At 41.5% G+C, this 25207-nt stretch overlaps 1 protein-coding gene across 5 annotated transcripts; it reads right to left on the reverse strand.

The window, feature by feature from the left end:
• Positions 1-767: 767 nt before the first annotated feature.
• Positions 768-24015, reverse strand: B3GNT2 (UDP-GlcNAc:betaGal beta-1,3-N-acetylglucosaminyltransferase 2). Of its 5 annotated transcripts, none has more exons than XM_005147429.3 (2): positions 23564-24015; positions 768-3180 (listed from the first exon to the last, which is right to left on the reverse strand). In XM_005147429.3, exon 2 carries the CDS (start codon positions 3169-3171, stop codon positions 1978-1980), a length of 1194 nt encoding a protein of 397 aa, XP_005147486.1. In that variant the 5' UTR covers positions 3172-3180; positions 23564-24015; the 3' UTR covers positions 768-1977. The 5 variants fall into 5 exon arrangements, with proteins under 5 accessions (XP_005147486.1, XP_030903452.1, XP_030903453.1 ...); XM_031047592.2 differs by lacking the exon at positions 23564-24015 and adding an exon at positions 23113-23206; XM_031047593.2 differs by lacking the exon at positions 23564-24015 and adding an exon at positions 22744-22764.
• Between the last annotated feature and the right edge of the window lie 1192 nt (positions 24016-25207).

Genomic DNA, 25207 nt, shown 5'->3' on the forward strand with positions numbered 1-25207 from the left:
TTCCTCTCTCTATACTCCATATAGAATCTTAACACCGTATCTCCACTTGCACTCCCCATCATCAGCATAACTTCCCTTTCACCTGGCCCAAACTCCTGACAAAAATCCCACTAATATTTAAAAGGAAACAGGGTGCTTAGCATGGCCAGGAAGATCAGGGCAGGAAGCAGCACATGTACAGTAAAATCTGCAGCTCTTCCAGACAGGTGCAATTCCCTATGAGGAATGAAAAGGCACAGAGGCCAAACCTCATAGCACAATACCAGAGCACAGACCATCTTCAGTCTATGTTGGCATCATCGTGAACATCTACAGAACACAAGGCTGGAAGACCAGGCCACCTCACCTTTCCCCAGACAAAAATCCCCTTCTTTAAAGTAAATGAAGGAAGAAGAAAGCAGGCAAAGGAACCAAAGAACTTGTGCCAAGTTATTCAAGCAAAACCTGAAGTGCCAGCCATTCAATCTATTCCTTGATTCCTTTCAATTGTACAAGCAGTGTTACTGTACAGGCAATTATTTCTGTACACACTATTTTTCCTGCAGCACTTCATGTTCCCTTGCTTTTGCCAGAGTTGTCCATCCATTACAGCATCTAACAAATCCATGCACAACTGCAACAACAGTTTCCTGATAGTCTGCTATGCAAGCATTCATTTGCCAAATCAGAGCCTTCTGCTTCTGAAATGTGTTGTTACTGAATGCCATGCAGTAGGAGCACAACTGCCCTGAAAGTCAACGTTGTCTCAAATGAAGCATTCCAAGAAATACTTAAATCACATTTTATTTTTCAAATTCAAAAATAACAATTAGCTTTATTTAACATGTTACACATCTCAGATTTAAAATACCATGCTCTATTTAAATATCCGAGTGACAACACTATACAAACAAAATGTTACACAAAATATATATATTTAAGAAAATGTTTTGGTCTTCAATCTGAACAATAAATAGACAGGCACTTCTACACATACAAAGGAAGCAACCACTATTTAGAATAACTCTTATAAGCAAATGTGGAAATACAGAAGTTCTGAGTTTTGAGAACATGTTTAACTCTACATGAAACATCATGCAACTTCAAAGTTTGTTTCAAAATCCCAAACTCTTAGGATCTGCACAATTCTAGATTCGCTACCGCTTTATAGGAGATCCAAACCATGCTCTCGTAAGCAATGTGCAATTTCACTTATTTGCATCAAGTCGAGCTACCTGACCACATTTAGTGCCAAAACAGAAAGCAAGGACCGACCAGAGTAGCTTTTCACATAAATAACATGAGCAACAAGTCAGCTTTACCTCTTGTAAGCTTGAAGCAGACCTAACTGTACCTATTGCCCAGCCCCAAACAAAATCTGTTCTTCCTGTTCCTTATATATTCAGCTCTTTTATGGGGTGTTCCCAACAGCATCATCTAATAAAAGGGTAAATCTGTCAGACGCAGGCACGCTTTGCACAAAATATAAGGAGAAAACACTGTTCCAGGGTGCAAAAAGACTGAAACCCATAAACTACAAAATCCAACACCTGAAGTCTCGTAAGAGTGTTTCATACTTAAAACTACATCCTTCCAATTTGTGAATTTTCAATCTGACAGTGGTTTCCAAGCACCCCCACACAGACACTACTCAAGGAAAAATTATCTTCCACCATCACAGTTCACGAAAGAGGCATTGTAGTAGGCAATCCCTGTTCCCAATACAGCTAACCAGTCACTGACAGCTAGTTACAGCCTTGAAGTCCTTTTTCAAATTAAGACAAATATTGAAACATAATGACCACCAGGACAGTGGAAAGTCAGGACCAAGTCTTCAAGCCATCAAGTCAAATTTTAGTATTATTCTTATCTTCAGAAGTACTGGAAAAAGTTTGCAGAGAAAATTAAACTATTAAAACAGAACTTCACTGGTCCACCAAGAAAGTCAGACCCAAACTGGGAAAGTTATTTGTACTTAAGACACTTATGCACATTGCTTTAACAATTTAAGTGTGGATCTTGCAAGCGTGTCCATATCTTAATCATTTCTTGAGGTTTTCTACTATGTACTAACATTAAGTTTGTGTAGGAACATATGTTATTTCTGTATTTCTCTTCAATATCAAATGTTTTGAAGCCTTTGTGTTTTTCCGGAGCAAGCCCAAGCTTCTGAAGGCACATTCCAGTATAAACATCATCAATAGGGTAAAGGAGTACCTGGTCAGATGCATTATTAAGTCTTAATGCCAGATCACCAGAGTACAGAAACCCACCACCTCCTGCATATGGAGGATATGACCCTTCATAAACACTTTCCGGGATGTAGTACTTCAATTTTTTTTCTCTGTGAGGTCCAGCATCTTTGATCACATCGCCTATAAATAAGTCTTTGGCTTTGTCCTTTGTTAAGCTCTTCAAGTAATCCAGGATCTGATTGGTATTCACAAAAACATCATCATCACCCTTAAAAATAAACTGGACATCTGCACAGCTGCTGCTGACCCACTTGAGAAACAGCACCTCTTTCAGAGTTAAATTGAAGAAAGTGTCTCTGTAGTTCCAGAGGAGAATGTCTTGGTGGGTTTCACTTTCAAATCTTATCATGTCTGAAAGATCAGGGAAATTGTCCTCTGGTGGTGTCTGTCCAAGTAAGAAGACCCTTCTGACTGTCACATCCCCTGATTTGATTTCCTTGCCCCAGGATTCCCTAATGGCTTGCCTTCTATCAAAATGGGGTGTAAGCGACTTAATAGCCAGCAGCAAAAAAGGTTTATGTTTGCACTTGTTTGGCTGATCCATTAATAATGAATAATTTCTACATCTCAAATATAGTAGAAAGTCTTTGAATCTGTCTGGCAAGTTTGCAAAGTCACTAATCTCTGAAGCTACCCATGGGTCAGGGTCACAGGAATTGAGAATGCTCGCATTAGAAACTAAGTTCTCTTCCACAGTCATATTGGAAAGCAAGGTCAGAATAGGGTTGTAGAGCAGCTCAAGCTTCTGTTGCTGTCTGTTCCAATAGGCTTTGTGAGGAGTGTATTTCCTCCAGAACTTGCTGCGTGGTATAATAACGCGTCCTTTTGCATTCTTCTCTTGGCTGCCACTTTTTGAGACTTCCACAATCACATAAATAAAAATGTTTACCATCATCAGAATTCCCAGCAGCTTTAATCTTCTGCGTCCAACACTCATTTCTCATATCTGGAAAGAGGAACAAAAACACAACACATTTTTAGCTTCCCTATCAAGTTCTTCATCTCAAACCCACAAACTACTTTCAGACAAAGAACATGGAAGTTAGCAGCCTAAAACCAGAGCTTACCTACCACCCCCCCCAAAGGCAAAAACTAACCTGCCTCTAAGACTGCATCTACTAGCTGTAGGCGTGCACCGCAAAAAGCTGGTGAGGATGTAAAGTTGCCATTTGTTATTTAGGAATTTTACAGAACATTTTGCTGTCCCTAAGGCAGCCAGCAGTTTTTGTCCCTCATTTAAGTCTCCTTTAAACACTGGTCTGTATAGTAATTAGAATCTGAGCCCTCAGCTTGGCAAAGGCAGAGAAACATTTTTTTCCTGTTAGTAAGGTGAGCTTAAGGGTATAGAATAAATTGCTATACGATAAGGTCAGTTATTTTTAAACTAAGTTTCAAGCTTTTATACTCGCATTCTCAGACCTTCCAAATACATAACAGGCAGAGCTGAATTTTAAAGCACACAATTAGTTTCTGTCCATTTCACTTGGCTGTTCCTTGGGAGAGAGGCTGACAAAACAGGCTACTGCATTGCTGGTATTCAGATCTCTGCAGACATAAGAGAACATGAATTCCAATAGTTTTTTCTCCTCTCTCCAACTGTAAAAGGAAATGAATGGCCCCAGAAAATGAAAGTGTAATAAGGAAGGAAATAGAAACCAAGAAGAAGTCAAAAAAGGAGAGGTTTCCTATTCATTTAAGACCAGGGATTGTAAGTGTACCTCTCTCTGTTGTAACAAAGGTTATTCTATGACCCATCTCCATTTTTTACTGAGAGGAACAGACCAACCCTTCTTTCTTCCACAGCTGTCAGAACGAAAGGTGCAAGGAGCAGCATGAAAACAAGGTGTTCCTCTGTGCTTATCTGTTTACTAGCCATGGGGTATATCAACGTACAAGCAACAAGCCCTCCTTCTGAATTAGGAAGTCAGACTAGAAAATAATTCAGAATAAGAAAGTAAGATTGCACTGAAGTCAGATACAGAACTCATTGCTAAAGATGCTTTCATTAGCCAGAAGTATATTAGAAGACCAGAAAAACCTCATGAAAAAGATTCACAATCACTGTTAAAAGCCCAGCTTCCAACACTGCCTCGGAGCTCCTGACATCACAGGGCAACAGCAGTAGTCAGGAAGGTATGCTTGAGAAGTACACCTTGTACTTGCTCTTCATCTTATTTCCAGTCATTACCAGACACGTAAGCTAGACTGACACTTGGTCTCTTCTGGTTTGACAAGTCTTGCTTTCTTTTACTCCTCAGCAAGTGACATGCAAAAGTTAGTATAAGAAAGTGGCCAGTAAATAATCAGTAAACTCTTTTCCCCTCATTTGACCCCTGAATTGTCATTAAATCTAAAGGAGGGGGAGTACTTTGGAATTTAATTAAAAAGCCACTGCCAGACTCAATGGACTACTGAGCAAAAAATCCCTGTTCTTCCTTCATTTGACATCATGCATCTGCATATTTATCTGTGCATACACTCAGGCCAGATCTAGGTTATTTAACATCCAGTTCGCATGCAGCTATAAAGTTTGCTGTTCTGACCTTAAAGCAGTTTCCTTCTGTACCTCAAAACCAAACCCATGTGTGGTCAGTGCCATCATTTAAGCTAAACAACTGAACTGTCAGGAAGTACTGGCCTGACCACACTAAATTCACAGAAACTTTATCTTCCTTTTCCAACTGCCACAGCAGCTTCCACTAAAACCAGGTCATTAGATACTGGTTTTATTCCCTTTCAGTAGAAAGGGAGAAGCAGCTGTCCCGTGTGTTGTACTATTCCATGCAGTTCAGCATGTACATTAATGCTTATCTACCCCATCCTCTATAGCACTTCTCACTAGAACAAAAAGCTCCCCCAAGTAACAGTTAGAAAACACAGGATTGTCAGGAGCCTCATTTTCCAGGATATAGCAGCTTATCTGTCACATCCCCCAGCTACTAAGCTATGAGTATTCAACACCTCTAAGTCATCTGGATGATGCTTGACTGTTTTGAAGACAATGGGATACCGTTTGCAAAGACTTACTTCAATTGCTTTACAAAATCCTTCAAATCACTAAGTCTCCTGGGTAAGCATTTCAATTCCAATCCTCCTGATTTTCACATGTAGCCTCGCAATCCCCTGCAGCGAGAGGCAGGCAACTCACACAGAAAGACCTCCATTTACTGCTAGACTTGGCAGTCTCACAAGATGACTGTGGTTCCATCCCATAAAGTACAGTAAACGGTATCAGACCCACATATAAGTACTTCCAGTATAACCTTCATTCTCCTTTTTCCAAAGCTATCGAATATTGGTGGTAAAATTAGTATTTCTGAGAAAACCTATGTAACACATGACAGTCACAATACAAATAAGAGATTTACAAGACATGAACATTCCCCCACAACTTTGTATGAAAGCATCCTTTTTGAGAATTGAAAGCTGTCAACGTGGGGTTTTATCAATCACAATGGAGGGTGTGCTGCATTTGTCATGTTGCTAGTGGGGTAGTGAGCTTTTTTGTTTGGGGGTATTCAGTTTTTGGGTATGTTGTTAGGTTTGTTGTTGGTTTTCTCCCCACATTGGTCAGTCCCCTGTCCCCCCTCAAGTAAACACACCATAAGGTCTCAAGGCAAATCTCATTTCTTCATCTGCTTTGCTGACACTAATGATTGACCAAAGCACCAGCACGATGGAGATTTTGTGCATAGGGCAGCTTGCTAAGGAGCAGCACTGTGGAATACAAGGCAGCGCTCATTTCCTACTTACAGCTTAGTGACAGCAATCTGGACACAAGAACTTTATCCTATTCCAGTAACAGTTTCTTCTATCAGCATTAATATTACAAAAATTCCCAGCTGCCTTTTTTGACTGCTGAGAATGGAAGACCTGTTAGGAAAGCCAAAACCAAACTAAAAGTGACTGGGTTCATGCTTAAATCTATCCAATGTATTTTTATACTAAGTGCTGCTGAAGAACTGAGGCAAGCAGTACAAAGCAACACTCCATTTGAAAAAATTCCTGCTGCTTTAGGTATTAAAAAGGGGGCTAGAACACTTAGCTAGCTAGCATAAAAAGCAGAACATGAGAGTAAACACTGTATCAGTAAAGCAAATCACAATACACAGATCCTGAGAAACAGAAAATACAGCAGGAATTTATTCCAACTTCAATGAGGAAGGTAAAGAGTTACCTACACTCAAAGGTGATCCCACACAGTTTCTCAATGCCCATTTTCAACCTCTCAGCCACACTGATGTAAAGACCATTTCAGCAATCAGTTCAAGTTTGTACAAATCATCACATTTCTGCTTATGCAACTTCCAGCTGCATGGAGTTCTGCGTCAGTATCACTGCATACATAAAGTCAGTTTGTTCAAAGCCTTTAGAAAACATCCATGTGGCTAGGGGGAAAAAAAAAGTTAACATTAACTATACTCTGCATAAAACAAGGTTCTGCTATAGAAACTGTATTTGGTAAGTTTGATTCTGCAGAAATTGGCAAGTGAGGGGGAGAGAAAGGAAGAGTTGCCCTCTTCAGCTTCACTCTTTTACACTTCACTCAGTAAAAACTAAGGTAGTGATAGAAGGGAACAGATTTACAGAGCCACAAAGGCAGCACCAAGATCAAAACATGGATGGGAATGGCAAGCTAGTGGAACCTGGTAAGAAAAACAGCTTCACTGTGGGAGCAGGCAGCAATCAATAGAACACAATGAACAACAGAAGAAAACAGGTATTACAAAGAAGCTGTGAGCTACAAATAGATTCCAAATGCCTTTAAATCCAAATAAGATTAATGCAAATAATGAGAAACTGTTCACAGGTGGTTTTAAAACAGTATTATTTTACGCTTTATCTCAAGAGTAAATGTATTGCAAAAGCCTGCAAGGAACCTGTTCAGAAGTCTACAATAGCTGGCCTGAAATGAGAACAACAGAATCACTCCCCTGAGCTGGAAGGGACCCATGAGGCTCAAATCCAACTTTTGACTCCACAAGGACAACCTAAAAGTTAAAACCATATATATCCAAGAGCATTGTCCAAATGCTCCTTGAACATCGAGTGTGCACACTCCATCTAGTCCCAGGAATTAATTACGCACAAGTCTTTTCTGAAAGCAAGAATTTACACAAACAGGGGCCATGATGCCCCCTGACCAGGGTTACATAGGGAGGAGGCCAAAACCACAAATACATCCAAGTGTACCAGCCCCTAATGTAGTGCACACGCAATATCAGTTTTAACTTCAAGTACACTGGAGTTGGAATCCTGTGGAATTTGATTATCCCTGTTGTGAGCACTTGATTTTCCATAATGACTTCACAAAGCCAGAATGTGAAAACATGTGATGACAGTCTTAGCTTTTTAACTGATGCTACTAACATGTTACTATGCACATAAACAACCCTAAACCTCTACTGAGGTTTAGCTGTAGGAGACAAAAAGGGAAGAGGAAAAAGCAAAAGTTGCAAAGGATTGGCTAAAAATCCAAATTATATTTACAAGTTCAGAAAAAGCAATCCTCCCTAGGATAGGGGCCATGAAACAGTGGATTCAGAGGGTGCACTGACTACTCTTCTACAGCAAGATACCAAAACAAACACACCTAGATCTGCACTCACTGTGTGCAGCCTACAATAAATCCAAAAAGGAACTCTAAAGAATGGAACTTGCTTCAACATCCCAATCTGAATCACGACCCTGAACAATGCAGTCTTTCTTTCCTACAGTTTTTAAGCAAGGATTTGAGTTAAAGATGTTACCATAGATGGTAAAACCTTCAAGGTAGCAGGTGCTCGTTTGGAAATACCATCAGAACAAAGGGCGGCATCCACGACCACGAACGCAAGTGGCAAATTAATACTTTTTTGACAGTCAATCCTACCAATTTTAGCAATGAAGCAAAAGCCCTTCTTCCTGAAAAGTCACACCAGCTTTGTATCCAACTTATTTCATTCTGCTTATATTCAATGGAACACCCACTGAGTGTTTAAAATGCCAGAGGATTAACTGGTTGCTTACACATTAACTGAGACATCATAAGACAACTTCAGGAGCACCATTTCCTAAATGAGAACTTTCTTTTACTCCAAGTTTCTATTTAGCAACCTGACTGACAACTGTTATAAATTAAGACCACAACGGATCATAATCCAATTAAAATTTTATTAATTATAGCAAGTAGAATATGAGCAAATACAGCGCTGGACGACAGGGGAGTCTGCGCTCCACCAACTGCCGTCCTGAGCAGTTCAAACAGCCCCTTTTTATACATCTTTACTTCTGAGTTCATGTCGGTTCCTGGGTCTCTGGCGGTGATCTTATCAGTGTCTGTTGGCTGTTTGCATAAGCGATTTCCTGGGCACCTGGTGGTCATCTTGGCTATTCACATATGCGATTTCCTGGGCACCTGGCGGTGATCTTATCAGTGTCTGTTGGCTACTTTTTAAATTGGGCTTAACATAAATCTTAATAAACAATATTCTAGTCTATAGTTTCTTACACAACCATATATTCATACACCAAATATTGATCATTTATGTTGACTTTACTGATGTTTAGGTTCCCAGACAGCAGAGCCTCTAAGATACCCAACTGTACATCAAAGCATCTTCTGCAGCACTCTACACAGTTTCACTCTACACAGTATCCATCCCAAGCTCCCACTTGCTATGCAATGAGAATATACCTATAGCATGTAATCAAAGAACAAGCCTTCAGAAGACAGCTAAAAAAGGGAAAGCAACTGTAACCTCATGTGTCTTTACACTGAGAAAAGTCATCTTCCTTGCTCTGAAGTGCTGAAGCCCATGATACATTGTGCAATCAGAATGCTGGTGACTAAAGCTTAACACCTAAAAGAATTATTATGTTATTGCAGGCAGACTCCATCATTTCCCTTTTGAAATAAAGGAGTAATTTTTGTTAGCAGCACCACTGAGCATGATGTAATGCAGCACCACTCAGCAAGGATCCTCAAAAGCAGCTTCAGGTCAGCAAGTGGGTTCATACACTGCAATCCTCAACAGCAACTGCAAGGGTCTGTTAGCTTGTTTTCAAAAGCCAGTGTAACCTGTGGTAGTACAGTGACCTGTGCTCCCTTCCACTGCCCAGCATACACCACAAGCTCCTCCAGCAAGATGAACAAACACAGTATTCCTGTTTGTTACATAAAGAAGGAAAGTTTCAAGGAGCAAATGGCAAGTAAGACAACAGCCATAGGTTATAACTCAATTTAAAAATAAGTTTAAATCGTGTTTCTACATGTACCAACCATCAATTTTTTTTTCTCCAAGACAAATCCTTTGCCATTAAGACATTCTGTCTTTATGCTTTTACTTATGAATATTTATTAACCTCAAATCTCAACATGAAAGCTCAATAGCAGTAGAAGCAAGCTGTGACTATCAGTAAGCAGTCTCAATAGCATATTATAGAGATTCATAGCTAAGCAAACCACCCAAAGCAAAACTCCCTTAAACCAGCTTGAATATTCAGCATTGACAATTAATTATTCCACTAGGAAAGGAATATTAGATAACACAATGTGGGCTACCTCAGGTAGTGCTCCTTCCCACATTGCATATATTTGCATAAGCATTCCTGCACTCACAGAGTGCTCCACAGCAGATGCAGCCATAGCAGCAGAGATGTACTTCAAGGCACTAAACCAAACTCAGGCACACTCATGCAACCACAGAATTAAAGAACAATGTTTAACTAGACTACCTGCCTCAGCCCTCACCTCTTGCAGAGGTTCCAGGCTGTGGATCTACAAGCATCTGAACCGATCTAATCGCCTGACCTCTCCCTTCTGATGGAGACTTTCTCCTCCTCCCTTTCTGACTCCAAGAACTCAGGCCCAATCCCTACCTCATACACTGGCTCTGGTGCTCTGCCAGGCCTCTACATAAATCAGTTCACATCACTAACCCAGCAGAATACTAACAATGACCAGAGATGCACAACAGATAAGCACCACAGCAGCTACAGAGAAAGCACACAACAGAGAGTAGGGGAGCAGAGAGATGTCCCCTATTCCATCAGGGATGACAACACACCAGGAACTGAGCCTTGGTTCTGGAGTCATAATCCCATTCACCCTCTAATAAGAGGCTACCTAGCATCAATGACATTATACTCAGCCATGTAACACCAGGCTTTGAACAGATTGCACAGATGCAAGGTAAAACGTGTAATTTCACCTTCTTCAAGTCTGCCAGAAGCCATGACCTTGAACTGCAAATATCTGTATCTTCTACTAAAGATAGGAATTAACCTGTATTTTCTAAGTGGGCTGAACAAGCTGTCTACATTATTTGACTGCCAAACCCAGGCGTTAAAACTCCACTTATTCACTGGGGCTGACAAAAGATAAGATAATCCTTATTTCTTGTAGGTATGACACCTATCATTCTACTAGTCCAGGGCTCACCTATCAGGAATTTGGCAAAACAAAGCAGTAATTCAGGTATCCATCAGATCCTGCCACCTTCTCTGCAGAGGCTAGCTATAACCAAGGCTATGGGAGACTTGGGTCCTACCACATAACTTCATTGTGAAGCTTGATATCCCTTATAGCAGTTGTACATAGAGCACAAGCTCCGGTAGTGCTAGAATACAACAGCAACACTTCGGTTCTGAAGATACTATTAAACACATGACAAGCCATACCTAGTCCTTCTAACCCCTTGTGAGATGCACCAGTTCTCCCAATATCAGTTCTATTCAGGGGTAAAAAGATTGAGAAACACCAGTTTTAGACTATGAAGATGTTAAAGAGTCTCAGGCTGTTATAATAAGTCTGTACTATTTCCAGCTTTAAAGAACTTTGACACTATTTCTAGCAACACACAATCAGATCACTTTTTCCACCTCAAGACTTATGCAAGTTCACTTTTACACAACAGTAATTAAGATCATAATAATAACTAGCAAATATTGAACAGATAATCAGCATTCTGCTTCTGCAGAAGCACATCACAGTGGCTACAAACATTTAATAATAGCTCTTCTTTTCCATGTTCTCCAAGCACCAGTCTGAAACAATGCTCCAGTTGAAGTTAGAGATTAACACACTACACAAAGCACCAAAAAGTGCAATGACATTCAGAGCAGCTAATGTTCAACATTAATTAATTTAATATATCTGCTTTGAGTCATCTTCCAGCATATTATTGTTCTGGGAGAAAACCTACTCTTCCAATATTTTAATACTCAAAGATACCCACACAACTTTGACATGGAATTTCAAGATCCTAGTAAATACCAAGACCAGGGAAGGATGTGCTTCTATTTTCTTAGAACGTAGCCCAAGACATAAAGAACTATGTTTGAATAAAAGGCAATCTAGATTCATATTCTGTTTCCCATTAGTCATCTTCAGCATATTTTGCTCAAAGCACACACCAAAAGCCCCAAAAGCAAATCAACCAGAAAAACTACACCCAAAACCCCAAATGGCACAGGGAAGCATCTCTCTAGTAATACTCACCTGGTTTTCTGCAGTAAGGTATTAAGGAGGGCCAGGAACTGCATTTGGAGCATGCTTTATTACTGCTATTGTACCTAATCCCACTTTGTCCAATCCCTCTTTGAATGCATTTCGACTTTTATGAATTCCACTGGTGATTAATTTTCCACACAGCAAGAACTTGGAATCGCTTTTCTATCACCACGCAAGAGGGGAACTCTTGGAAAACGCAGCATTAAAAAATTGTAGTTATTTTCTCCATGTACATTTGCCATACCAGATATAAACCAAACCTTTGTCCTCTGTTCCTCCTTCACTGTGATAAAAGTCCTAGCGATTTTATTTCTGGAACTATTTTGCACTTCTGACTAACCTTGTCCTCCCCACATACGCACTCTTCTGTTAGGTCACTTTTTGATATGGCAACAACAACAAAAAAGCATTTAGCACTTACAGCTCACAAATAAAGATTTGCGGAAACATTTTTAGAGCCATGTATCAATGGGGCTGGGTATAAGGCACAAAGGACACAATATCCTCAGTGTTGCTAAGCTTTAAATAGAGATTACTTCCAAAACAATCACAACGTTTAAGAACTTTCCCACACACACCTCTGTGTATTCCCATTACCTTAGAAAGCTGCCTCATTTGAAATACCTACATATGTAACTGGTTGTCCAAGACCCTCACAGCAGGTGGATGATGCTGAGCTTTTGCCATTTAGTTTATCAGAAGTCATCACTGTCTTGTAACTCATTATGAAGTTGGATCTTCTCAAATCAGTTTCCAGCACCCACAAATTTTACCACTGAAATTATGACTAATCAACATTTGTTTTGGCTGTCAGGTAAAAAGATTAACTGGACCTGAAGCTTCAATATTCCAAATATTAACTAATCTTGTTACTCCCAGACCATGTCCTATAATTTAAGGGAATGAAGCTTACACTATATGGAATCATAAACAATTTAATCAGTTTCGTGCTACACATCTTACTTTGCTCCTGTTATCCATGCCATAACTCCATTCCCAGACAGATTCTGCTCCTCTCGAGACAGACTGATGAAAATAATTAGTAAAATCCTCATAAACTAAATTAAAATAAAACTGAAACTGCCAGAGTAAAGGAGGATTGTTAAACAGTTGCCAATCTTGCAACGAAACAAGCATTTTTTGTGGTTATCTGCTCAATTCCATCCTTTGCCTTAAAGGTACTGCTTCACTGTTACCATTTTCCACTCCACCAAACCCTCATCCACATAACTCATCTGCTTTACACAGCAGCTTTACAATGGCTATGGTAAAGCTGAGCCATCAGCTCTACCACTGGTTAATCTTTTAGGTTACAATCTCAAGACTGTCTTTTCAAGTCTGAAACTGGTATGGAAGAACTGAAGCCTCTTACATGAAAGAAAGCCATCTCCAAGAATGGGAGTGACCTTAGGCAGAGGGACAGAGCCCTCCACTGTGCTTCCTTTCTTGATAACCATTTGTAGCTCTGTTTCTACAGAAGGGCTTTCAAATGTGCTCTTGCTTCGAAATAATGCCTCTCAGCTTCATTGGTAGTTTTTAAGAGAGTTCTACATTGCCAGGGGCAATCACAACAAAAACTTGTGCAGCAGCAGCAACACTGGAGCTACCTACAGACTTCAGGAAATAACTGCACCATTCACTCCCAATTCATTTGGCACATCACATTTACAGTCACAGGGATAAGAGCTTAGAATCAGCTTCTAAAAATATGCTGAATAAACATATGTCTGCACAAAGATGGGTGAAAAACCCTGGTTTCCAACTGAGATGGTGTTAAAAAACAGGAAAGATATAAACTGTTGCAACTTCCTCATACAGAAAATGTCTCACTCCATGTGGCATTTAATCCAGTATTCTATAGAAACTTTTTCTTTAGTGATAAATATACTTAAGACAAGCTGATCTAATGAACATGTACTATTCAATCCAGTGCTAATTTACTGGCTTCAATACAAACCTGCAAGATGTTGTAATGTAGTACTGACAAGGCTCATTGTTTTAATCATCAAAAGGAGGCCTGTCAACAATCCAAACTTTTGCCATCGGCAAGGAAACACTATGGTGAAAAATGGAAGAATCTATTCCTAAACACTGGCCGACTTTATCAAGCACTAAAGCAACAGTCCATATCTAAACAGCTCTCTTCTCATTCATTCTTGTACGAGCTACCATTTTATGAAGATGACATTTCAAGAAGCCTATTGGGATTATGTTTCCTGTGGTGGATTGAATGCATTAAGGAACAGCCTCAAACAGCACATAAAGTAGAAATTAACATCACCATTGCAACTTCATAATGTTATAAAAACATCTAATGAAGGCATTTTCTCCAAATACAATCTAGACTTGTAACTTACAGCCCAGTTTTGTGAACCACTGATATTTTAAACTAAGGAACAGGTTTCTCCACACAGGCTGAGAGTGACCATCATCTAGCACCATGTAAATACAAATGAAATGGCTTAGTTATGTAAGCTATACCATCTCATGTTTCCTATGATCCATAGAACACCTTCCAAACATGCTAGGCAGCCGCTTCAAAAAGAGCCTGTGCAGAAGGAAGACACAAAGACAATGAAGTCACCATGCAACCAACATAAGCTACAGTTCTGAAGTGAAATAACAAAGCAAGACTCCACTTGCAGCCTCTCAAACCTCATCCAAGTCACAACCACAACCAAGTAGAGAGAACATGTTCCAACAAGGTTCTTTTATAGCATAAGCCAGATTTGACTAAGCTCTGCCACCAGGTCTCACTGGAGACTCCAAACCGCATGGATTAAGAGTCTGTCTTCACTAGCTAAGAATACCATCCTACAACCTTGTCAGCAGACGATCAGATTATCATTGAATCCAACTCCTCTAGGTGCAATGCAGACAGACCCTGCAGCTATCTGAAAAGATCTGTGAGCACTACAAACATTTAAATTTCTCTGACTACTACTACCTCAAGTCAGCAGGTTTATTCTCTGCAGTCTTGCTTCTCAAAGCAATCAGATAACACATGTTTAAAGGCATTGCTCACAGTAATTATGTTAGGATGAAACTCAAGAAGTCACCTTGTCAGAAGCTGCTACAAAAAGGTGGGGAAATTCCTACTACACTGAAGTTTGCAAAAGCATAATGAGAATCCAAAACTCCCCACCCCTTATAGCTTACTTGACTGCTGTTCCAAGACTGTCCTGTCACAGCTTCTGGCTGTGGCATTAAGATTGAATAGTCTTCTATTTACTGCTGAATGGTAAGTTCTGAGTATCAGGATCCTAAAATCTTCAAAGTTATACTGCAAGACTTCCTGTTTCTGACTAATTCCCTTTTTGACTAATTCCAGGTGCCTGCCTCCCTCCTGCTCACTCCTTCAGTGTGAAAGAGAAGTTACCAGAGCATTACCTTACACTATAACATCTATGAAATAGACATTTTATTGACTTTATCATTCTGCTCAAAAACTACAGCAACACCCACAAAGACCACATCAAACTATTACAAAGTAATTCAAGAAAACAAGTGTCTTCATTTCACTAAAACCAGTTTACATTAAATCCCTGCTGGGCAGATGGATACCACCAGATCACCACTATCTCAAATTGAATACTTCCAACCCCGAATCAAACTGATAATGCCACAAAAACTTCAAGAGGAAAGTTACCTATTTTTTCTATCCATTCTTAATTAGACAGTTACCAGTAAATCACTTAATCATTACAACCCCTATCTATACGTTGGTATAGATGTCCATCTCAAAAGGTCTGGGTTTAATTAAGCTGGCATTTAAATATTGTGTACCTATTGAACTCAATGCAAGTTCTGTCTAAATATATACATGTATATATTTTTAACCTGCTCAAATTAAATCCTTGGATTTTCTGAAAGAATGTTCATATCTGAATTGTTTAAAATATTTCTCTTAGAAGATCAAGGTATATGCAAGAAAAGCCCTGTGGTCATTACAAAATAGTTATAGACTATAAATTCAATCCCATGTTTAATGTGTATTTCTATTTTTCTGCTGACATGTACTACTGGAATTTAGTCATGATTTTCTAGGGATAAAAAATGATTTCATAATTTCTAGGGATAAAAAAAAAAGCAACAGAGCTCCACATGAACACCTCCCTTACATATAACAATGTAAACCATGGCAGTGCCTCTACATTAGTGCATTCTGCCAGTATCACCATTCTAGGCCGCCATAGCTGCAGCCACACTAAACACCTATGAAAGTGTTCCTAAGTGCATGGAAAAAACCCAAAAACCAATCAAACCTTGTGATAAAGTTTGGGGCTTTTTGTTTAACAGTAAAAAGGATCTGGGCTAATTGTTTTGGGTTTGGGGTTTGTTTTTTTCTGCATCAAGCTTGTACACTAACAACTTGTCATGGTTTAAGCCCAGTCGGTAAGTTGCCATAAATACTAATATTAAAGGTTAATACTTCAGTATTTGAGGGCCCGCAGTAGTGAAAGTGACCTGGTTTTCCCAATCCAGTATTAACAAAACAAAACCAAAACCAACACCAAAATTCACGTGTTGTTCTAAGGTCAGTTCAAGCTTTAGAATTACGTCATTGTGCAATTTGTTAGAAATAACCCAGAGCTGCTAACTTCCGATTTATGAACTTTAGATTTTTACGTACCTTTGAGAAGGCTTCAGCTTGAACAAGTAATAATCAAGAGAAGAGGTTTAACTGGGTGGCAGCAGAGAAACACTTCTTGGAAGAAAATTAATTTCATTCACCACACCGATTACGAGTCAGTTGGTACAGTTTCACGGCAGTTTAAAACAGTTTCAGTCAGGGCTGACACATTCCTGTAATTTACTCCTTCCCCTGTAAACTGCACATTCCCATCCCACTTTGCACTGATATGACTGTGATGAGTCAGTTCAGGCTGCTGAAGAGGATGATACAGAACCTAACAAAGCAGCAATTAGTTTTCAGCCAGTTCACATCACCAGATTTGCTCACTGCTGTGTTGCACAAACACCAGTAACAGTGCAGAAGAGAGAAGACTCACACATCCCAGACCACAGCAGATCCCTCCCCATCTTAAGCTTTCACTTACCAGCACAACACTACTGATGCTGTTCCCACCTTCATCCAGAGATCCCCACAGGCAGGGACAGACAAGCCTGATCCACCAGAAGCAGCTAGCCTGGCTGGCAACCTCAACCACAGCAAGACACACCCTGGGGTTTGAATTTCTCTAACGTTTCTTGTAATCAAGTCAGTAGGTTAGCAGTGAACCAGCATGACGCACCCACTTCCACTACTCCTACTGTGGTCTGCTCTTTGTTAAGGGGTTCATTTAAATTTGAGTGTTATCATAATTACTAGAAAGCTAAGAAGTGGATAATGAACTGCCCTCCTGCCAGATACTGAGTACTTTGATCAGTGCTAGCTCTGGCAATAAAAAATGAGTAACACATTGCAAACCTGATTGATGCTTTCAATGAACATTTATACAATTAATGTCTGCTGGACAGATAAGAGGTCTTACTTTTGAAATAAAAAAGGTTATTTAGTGTTCCCATTCAAGATGCAGGTAACCATAATTTCCAAAATAAAACAATCCATTTCCTCCTGGCATCTTTTCCAACTTTATCTTCAGACCAGTAATACTGCCTTAACCATACTCCAACCACTTTCATGTTTGCATAGAGACCGTTATTTAGTCAACAAAGCCATTCTTTATGGACCATGCTTCAAGGTCACCATTATTTTACTGCTACTTTGTCTTCTTACCCATGTTAAAAGTCAGACATAACCCACACTACTAAACCCCATGTTTCAAAAGCAAGGTCGGTATAACTTGCTATGTCTGATGAAGTTAGTGGCCCTGATTACTACTGGGTAATCAGTAATAAAAACAGACACCAGTGCTACCATGGCAGCCAGTGGCTGGGTGACAGGATACACAGCTGGGACAGTCATCTTCCCAGACATCTCAAATCATGTTTCCCTGAAAGTGCTATGCTATTACTCCATCAAAAGTAAATTCAAACCAAATTCATATTGTGAATATTCAGGTCAGAATTCTAGGATCTGCCTCTGAATTTACAGTACTGAACTAAATGAATGTTAAAGAATGCAGAACCTACATTTTAAAATGCAAATACATGAAAAGCCTTAATTGGTTTTGGTTTCAAGTGTAATTAGCATGTAAAGGGGAAAAAAGGTTTTTAATCTTCCTGAAGAATTCCTTTAAAGTTCAGAAAATCACTGGAGCTGTAAGTAGGGAAGTTTATTTTCCTCCTTCAAACTTGTAAGATACAAACCTCTTTGCAGCCCATTAATAAAATAGGTACAATTTCTCCAGCAGTTTTAGGCAGCTAAAGATTCATGTAAGTACCAAGAGGATTTTGTAAAGATCTTTAAGCAGGCTAGGCAGCTAACTCCTGGTTTTGTTAATGGCAGATAAGCACGTAACCCAATTAGACACATCTGAATCCAAGCAGGAACTACTTCTGTACATATTACCTTCACACCAACTAAAAGTATACACTACATTCGAGTGATTTGAGTAATCAACTTTAAGCTGTTTTGCATGTCTCTTAATTGTTTTTATTCAAAAGCAAATCAACAATAAGTTTGCGATAGCATTCTCCATTCCAAAGATAGCCTTCCATTACTGTTTCCTAATATTCAAATTTTACATTAAAAATATCATTGCTCAAGTAAAATGAAACAGCACTAAATTCATGATACAACCTGACATTCAGCCATGCCACACCTTAAACCATATTAAAATAACCCCCACCCTTCCCCAGTCCATGAATTCCCATATTTGGAAAGCTCAGTGTCACATTACGTATAACCCCCGAAGACAAGCAAACATAAAGGATTTTTTCAATCCACTTGGTTGCTCAGTTCCGCTCAACACAGCTGTACAAACAAACTGGGGGGCACTGTTGTGCTACACCACACAACAGCCTGTGGGCACAGAGGCAGACAGAAGAGCTGCTTTAGCAGCTATACCTCAAAACTGCATCAAGCTACATGAAGATGCTGCAAGCAGGCAACCTAGTGCAGGCTGAATGGCAGCTGTCTGCGGAAGCTGAGCATCCCACATGTGTACACACACCCTGGTGGGGCACATCAGCTTCCAATACCACACTGTTACTGTAAACAGCATGCAAATATGCACATCCTCTGGTGGTTCATAAACCAGTAAGAATTAATCTTTTCTAGAAATGTAATAAAACTAGTCATCCACAAAAAAAAATTAATCCAAGACTCATTCGAGTTTGGTAGTTGATTTACAAATGCAGTGATTTAGTCAAGTCACTCTCAGAGTAACTCTTATGTGAGTTTAAAATCAAGCAGCTGTTAAATTTCAGAAGTTATTTACAAAGATGATCAAAACTAGCTCCAAATTAAATATTTTTCAACTCTTGCTATTGTATTTCTCTCAAACAACAAAGTTCTCTTAACCAACTGCTGATGGAAATTGTTTCATCAATTCTCCCTTTAAAGATTTCAGCACCACACCCCTCACACTGGGATTCTTCTTATTTAAATGCTAATTGCCTCTCATGAGACATCAACTCAATTCTTTAGCACAGTTCACCACAAGACATTTTAATGATCCAGTCTTCTCACTGGGTTTTACATGAACTGGAGTTTCGGGGAGGTTTACTTACTAGTCTTTAAAGTCCGAGAAGGCCCAATGAAATCAGTGAAAAGAATGCAAGAGAAGTACAGGATCAAGCCCAAGATACCTAGCAGTTTGTCCTATGTAAACAGCAAAATGTGCCTGAATAGAACATACAGATTCCCCCCCCCCCCAACTTTCATTTGTTTATTCATTCTATACAAGAATGATGGGAAGGGCATTTCATTATATCATCATCTTCTCTTGGTTATTTTTTGCTGGGTTTTAAGCTCATAAGGATTGTGCAGTACAACTATGAAGTAGTAGTAGGCTGATAAAAGCATCTAAATATGTACCTGTGAGGTCAGAACATGGCATAACAGGGAGGTTACATTAGTAATTTTTATTAACTGCATTCACAGGCACATATCCTTCTCCAGACCATGTGAAGCACTTATCTGAACATAGCCTACAACACCCTAGGTACATTAAATACTAACTCTGTGATTTCTCAGGCCCACAACTGTAACAACTGCACTTTCTTCCTCAATTAATTGGTAACACTTTGGTTAAAAATATTATTTAAATGTTAATTAAAATTGGGTATACCTGAAAAAAAAGTTTTTTTAAAGTTTAAATTCAAAATGCATATAGATGGCTTCTTGCTTCAAAATTACTCATGTACTTTTATTCTATAATAACAGAAAATAAAATAGACATACTAGGCAAAAAAATCCCAAACTGTTAGCCTATGAAAGGGACAAAGACTGTTTAAAGCTTTTGAAAGGTGATCAAGCCTAATGACCTCCCAGAAACATTCACATGAAAACTATAAACATTAAAAATGCTCATTATTTTAATAAAATACAGTTTTCCCCCATCACCAACCCCCCCTCAATATTCTGTGCTTCCTACAAAAACATACCAATCTAAATGAAAAAGATTACTATGACCTTGTTGCCACAGTAAGCTCCCCTCTGGCCTATCCTTGGCAGGATTTTGAATTACACAGTTTAAAAAGTGTAAGTGTGTGACAAACCCATGAGAAATCTACCAAGCTCTACTATTTAGAGCCACATACTTCAACTGAAAGAGAAGTTAATGAGATTTTTACAGCAGGAAACATAACCAAATGCAGTAAGAGATCTGAAACATCAACCCTTGATGCATTTCTGATAGCTGCTCAGTCACTTTCAATCAAAACCCACAAGTGTGACAGCACACAGAAGCAGCCCATCAAGAAACTAACTTTGTGAAGTTTCACAAACTGTCTGAAGCAAAGATTTTACAAGATAATTTGACACATTTGTCAAAAAAACAAGTAATCTGCTGAAAAAGAACAAGTTACCATAGAAATTGGCTGAGGATTTTAGTTGATACTGCTCAATCTTCTTCCTCTCCTTTAGTTAATTTGGAGAAATACAGCTATACAGATTTCAGTCAAGTGCATTTCCCAGTGACAAGCCATCCCTGCTTTTTGACTGTTGTGATAATGACAATATTGGCTGTGGTAAGAGACATATGACTACGTTTTAAGTTTCAACACTATCAGCACTGACATAGACTGTCTTTTATCACCACTGTTTGCTCTTTAAGAGGCTTCCTGCAGCCAACAGGGAAAAAAAATCACTATCAGAGCTAGTCCCACTATAAAAACAGCTGCACCAGGTGGCAGTAAAATGACAGTTGCTAATGGTCTTGGCATTGACAAGTCACCATGGAGGAGCACTCCTCTGAAAGACTGTTCTCCAAGGAGTCCGATGGGTAGGCAGGAAGATGAACACTCAAATCCATTATTTTTTTCCTCCATATACATAATGTGTAACTTATTCATGCAGTCAACCGCAAATATGTTTTCAGCATAGAATATAAAGCCACTTTATGCACTTCCCATTTTTCATTAAAGCCTTTCTGAGCAAGCACTACTTTTATACTGATCTCAGCAGTATCTTCATTACCCAGATGTATTTAAAAAATTTAGGAGGAGCTTAAAGGCAACAAAATTTCTGACCACCAGTGACATTGTGTTTACTGGGAACAATCTCTAGGGAGATTGCTGAGCTGTACCTGTTATGAGACAGGGCATCATCTGACGGCTAGCTAGCACTCTCAGCCATCTAATACACGACCTTCAAAGCAAGTCCCTTCAGTAGTGTTACCTTGCTGCTGTACCTTGTCTTCCTCATCCGCTTACAGTACAATGGGAAAAGCAGCAAGCAAAAACCCAAGCAAAACCAGTTCACAGGCGACAAAAATGCCAAATTCTCATTTCTGATCACTCCATGCAGTGTCTGCAGCTTTCGTATAGCTGTACAACAGTACTGCACAACATCTCTGGTAGGAAGTTGCAAGTTCAAAGCAAGCAGAAAAATCAGTGTTTCCTTTAAGCCAAAGCATTTCAATTCTAACCAACAGCATTGTATTTTTAAGTACAAGACAAACACTCCATACCTTAATTCATCTCCAGTGCAATTTTTTTGTTGTTGGTTTGTGTTTTTTTAAAGAGTATATTCGCTTTTCAAATTGCTTACTTGAAAATCAGAAACACAGAAATCAAAACAAACCATCAGAGATTACATCTGACGAACAAACGCAAGCTGATTCTCCGTTTTGTTTCCTCTACGCATTTGGTAATAATTCGGAGCTAGTTCAATTCCCCCGATAGTTTCAACAGGCATCATGCTGGGTCACGAAGGTGACAAGGAGTCAGAGTTGCCAGCAGCCAGTTCATCATCCGAGCAAAGGACTGCTGCAGCTGTACCACTCACCGTAGTGCCATGTCTCTCCTCACCCCACCCATGCACACACCCTCCGTGACACCACGAAAATCTGCCTGACGCAAAACGGGAACCGCAACAAGAACACGAAACCGTTTTAAGCAACTTCAGGAGATAACTAAATTCGAGGCTGTCCCTCTTTAAGACAGGGGAGGAATAATTAACCAGAAATTTCCCCACAGGAGAACGCTATAATCATGCTTCCTCAACAACTTTCAGATTATATATTTAGCATGTAATTTTATGCATACATCCTTCCACGTCCACATTAAACTCTTCTGTGCCCAAACCCACTTTCTGTCCAATATAAAAAGAAAGGGGGAAGGGAAAAGCCACCCAACCGAACCAACTAAGCTCTTACTCCGCACAGTTAAACCTAAACATTAATGTTTAATAATCAACTCCAACAGCACTGAGCATTTTGGGAAGCCGGCCTAAAGGGTTACTCGAATAACTTTCACCATAAATTTTTGCAGGATGACTAATGAATTGCGAGCTGCAGTTTGGCCACAATCACAGCGAGTAACCTGAAGTCCCCTCCTGACGGGGTACGGCATGTCTCCGGAAGTTCAAAGGGCTAGAAAGCATCATCTCGTGATACATTCAGGCCAATTCTACTAAAAAATATCATTTTCCCCTTTCAGGTTCACCGAAGTCCGTAGCTCACAGCCACCACTCAGCACTGTAGTGTGACAGCAACATCCTAACGCTTAGCAGACATTAATCATTAACCGACTGGGTTAAAGCCGACTAATTAGCCGATCCCAGGAGCTGTGCGAGCCTTCCAGCTCCTCCAACACCCGCCCCCGAAGAACACCCGACGGGCGCTACCGTGCCCGCGTCCTCCCGTGTCCCTCCCCTCCAGCCAAGGGCAGGATTGCAGCAGCACCCAGCACTGCAGCAACCCCACGTCCCAGGTTTTCTCTGGAACAACAAGCTCACGGTTCCAGCACCGGCTCCTCCTCCCCACGTTAAAACAAACGTGTAAGAACAAATAAAAGAAGCGACGACGAACATACAGTCGTTCAACGCGGCTGAGCTGGCTTAAGTTGCCCCCATGGCCACAGCCTGCTCCTCTGCCCTGCTCTCGCCGAGTTTGTTGCAACATGTGCCGGCTGCCGATGCTTCTGTGCGCCAGGGCAGAGATTCCGCGTCCGCGCGGTTTAACCCCACCCTTCCCACCGCCTGTCGCCTCCCCCACAGGGAGAGGAAAAATACATTAAGAAAGGGAAAATACATGTTAAAAGATCCCAAATAAACATATACCTCTCTGTTCGCTTCCCCTCAGCTTGTATCTGTCAGTACACAAACAAGCTACGAGGAAGAAAAACCTCACGATGTGGAATATAAGGGTAAAAAGGTAAAAATTAAGCAGAAAAGGATGGGTTTTCCCTTCTCACGCCCCATCGCGGCGCCGACCCCGCCGCCCCGAGGAGGCAGCGCTGCCACCAAACCTCCACACGCACGTACCTTGCCAGGCTGCCGCGGGGCTCTGCCGGGGTTCTTCCTGCCGCCGCCTCCACGTCCACCATGCTTTAGTCCGGCCGCCGGCTGCCTCTTAACGCGGTGAGGGTGTCCCCCCTCCCCGGCCTGCCGCCCTACCGCGGCCCCAGCACCCGGGGGAGCTCCATGCTGCGGCCGCCGCGCTCCGCCAGACCCCGCACCGGGCGTCGGCTCCGCACCTGAGGGTGATGCCGGGGCGGCAACCGCGGAGGGTTCGTCCCCTCCCGTCCCGCCTCTCTCTCGTTGGGGCCGGCGGATGGAGCGGGGCTGGGAGCGAAGGGAAGGGGCTCGGAGAGGGCAGAGTCACCCGGTGGAGCTGCGGGACCGGGGGTACCGGGGGTACCGGGGGGACCGGGGCGGCCGCGGCCGGAGGAGCGGGGAGCGCTCACTTGTTGCCTTGTGGCACAGCCGCGCGCTACCCTGCGCGAGCGAGCCGGGGTGCGCGCACCACCCGCCTACCAACCACGCGCTGTGAGGTGGGCGGAGCCATAGAGCGGCTCTCCCGCTGAAGCCACGCCCCCGCCCGGCCGGAGGCGCAGCGGATTGGTGGAGCGGGGACGTGGGCGGGGGAGGGGTGAGGGGGGCCCTGCGCCCCTTCTGGCCCCGGTTGTCCCCGTGGTTGCCGCACTGTTGTGTCCCTGAGGAAACGAGCGGGCGGGCGGAGGCGGCGGGTACGGCACTGCCGCCTCGCCTGCCTCTCCCCCAGCAGGACGCGGTCTCTCCTCATCCCTCCCTCGGCACCGCCTCTCTCCATCCTGTCCCGCGGGACCACTTCCGAGCCCAGGGTTGCCGCTTATCCCCGCATCCTGACCCGCCGCCTTGGTGACCACTGGCAGCCCGGCTCCCTGCCACCATGTTTTCCCTCGACGCCTCACAGGTCGTGAGGTAACACGCATATGGAAAGGGAAATGAGTGTTCCCAGCATGTCCCCAGACAGCAGTTCACTGCGAAGCACACCATCACTGTCGGCAGAGGTGGGAGAAGTCACCCGGGGCCTCCCCACCAAGTGAAGGGTGCCCAGACTGTGGGCCATTCCCACAGGGAGGGAGCAGTGGTTGACCTGGCAGAAAGGCAGACACCAGTGCATTTATGTCTGCCAGCTTCGTTAGTGGGAGGTGGGCTGGCACCTCAGCCCCTCCCTCCTGTGATAATAAAAGCATGTTTCTGAGGTAAAACCTTCTAGGTTTACAGGCTGGTGGCCTCTAGAGTCACGGGGGCAGCTGGTCACTTACCTTGCCTTATGACAATGTTCATTCCTTCACGGTTTTTTCCACACAGCATCAAAGCCATGCTAAAAAAATGACATTCCACATCACCTTTTTATAAGGTTTCTCATTTTTAAGTAAAGTAATTAAAACTGGCTCAGCTTTATGTGATAGTCCACAAAGCTTTTGTTACTGAGGGGGAGGAGAAGCAAAGGATTGGTTTAGGCTCTCAGTACTTCTCTTGGTAAATAAGTTTCTGAGAGCTCCAGATTTTGGAAATTTGCCCTCCAGAGCTGATACTAATCATGCATGACTCACTCATTAGTAACCCTCTTCTTTGCTGCTTGCTTACTTGCTAAATTGAAGAGACTACAAATCCTGGCGAGATACCCTTGTTGAAACAAAC

This window comes from Melopsittacus undulatus, chromosome 3, assembly GCF_012275295.1.
Source record: "Melopsittacus undulatus isolate bMelUnd1 chromosome 3, bMelUnd1.mat.Z, whole genome shotgun sequence".
In the NCBI taxonomy this organism is placed as follows: Eukaryota; Metazoa; Chordata; class Aves; order Psittaciformes; family Psittaculidae; genus Melopsittacus; species Melopsittacus undulatus.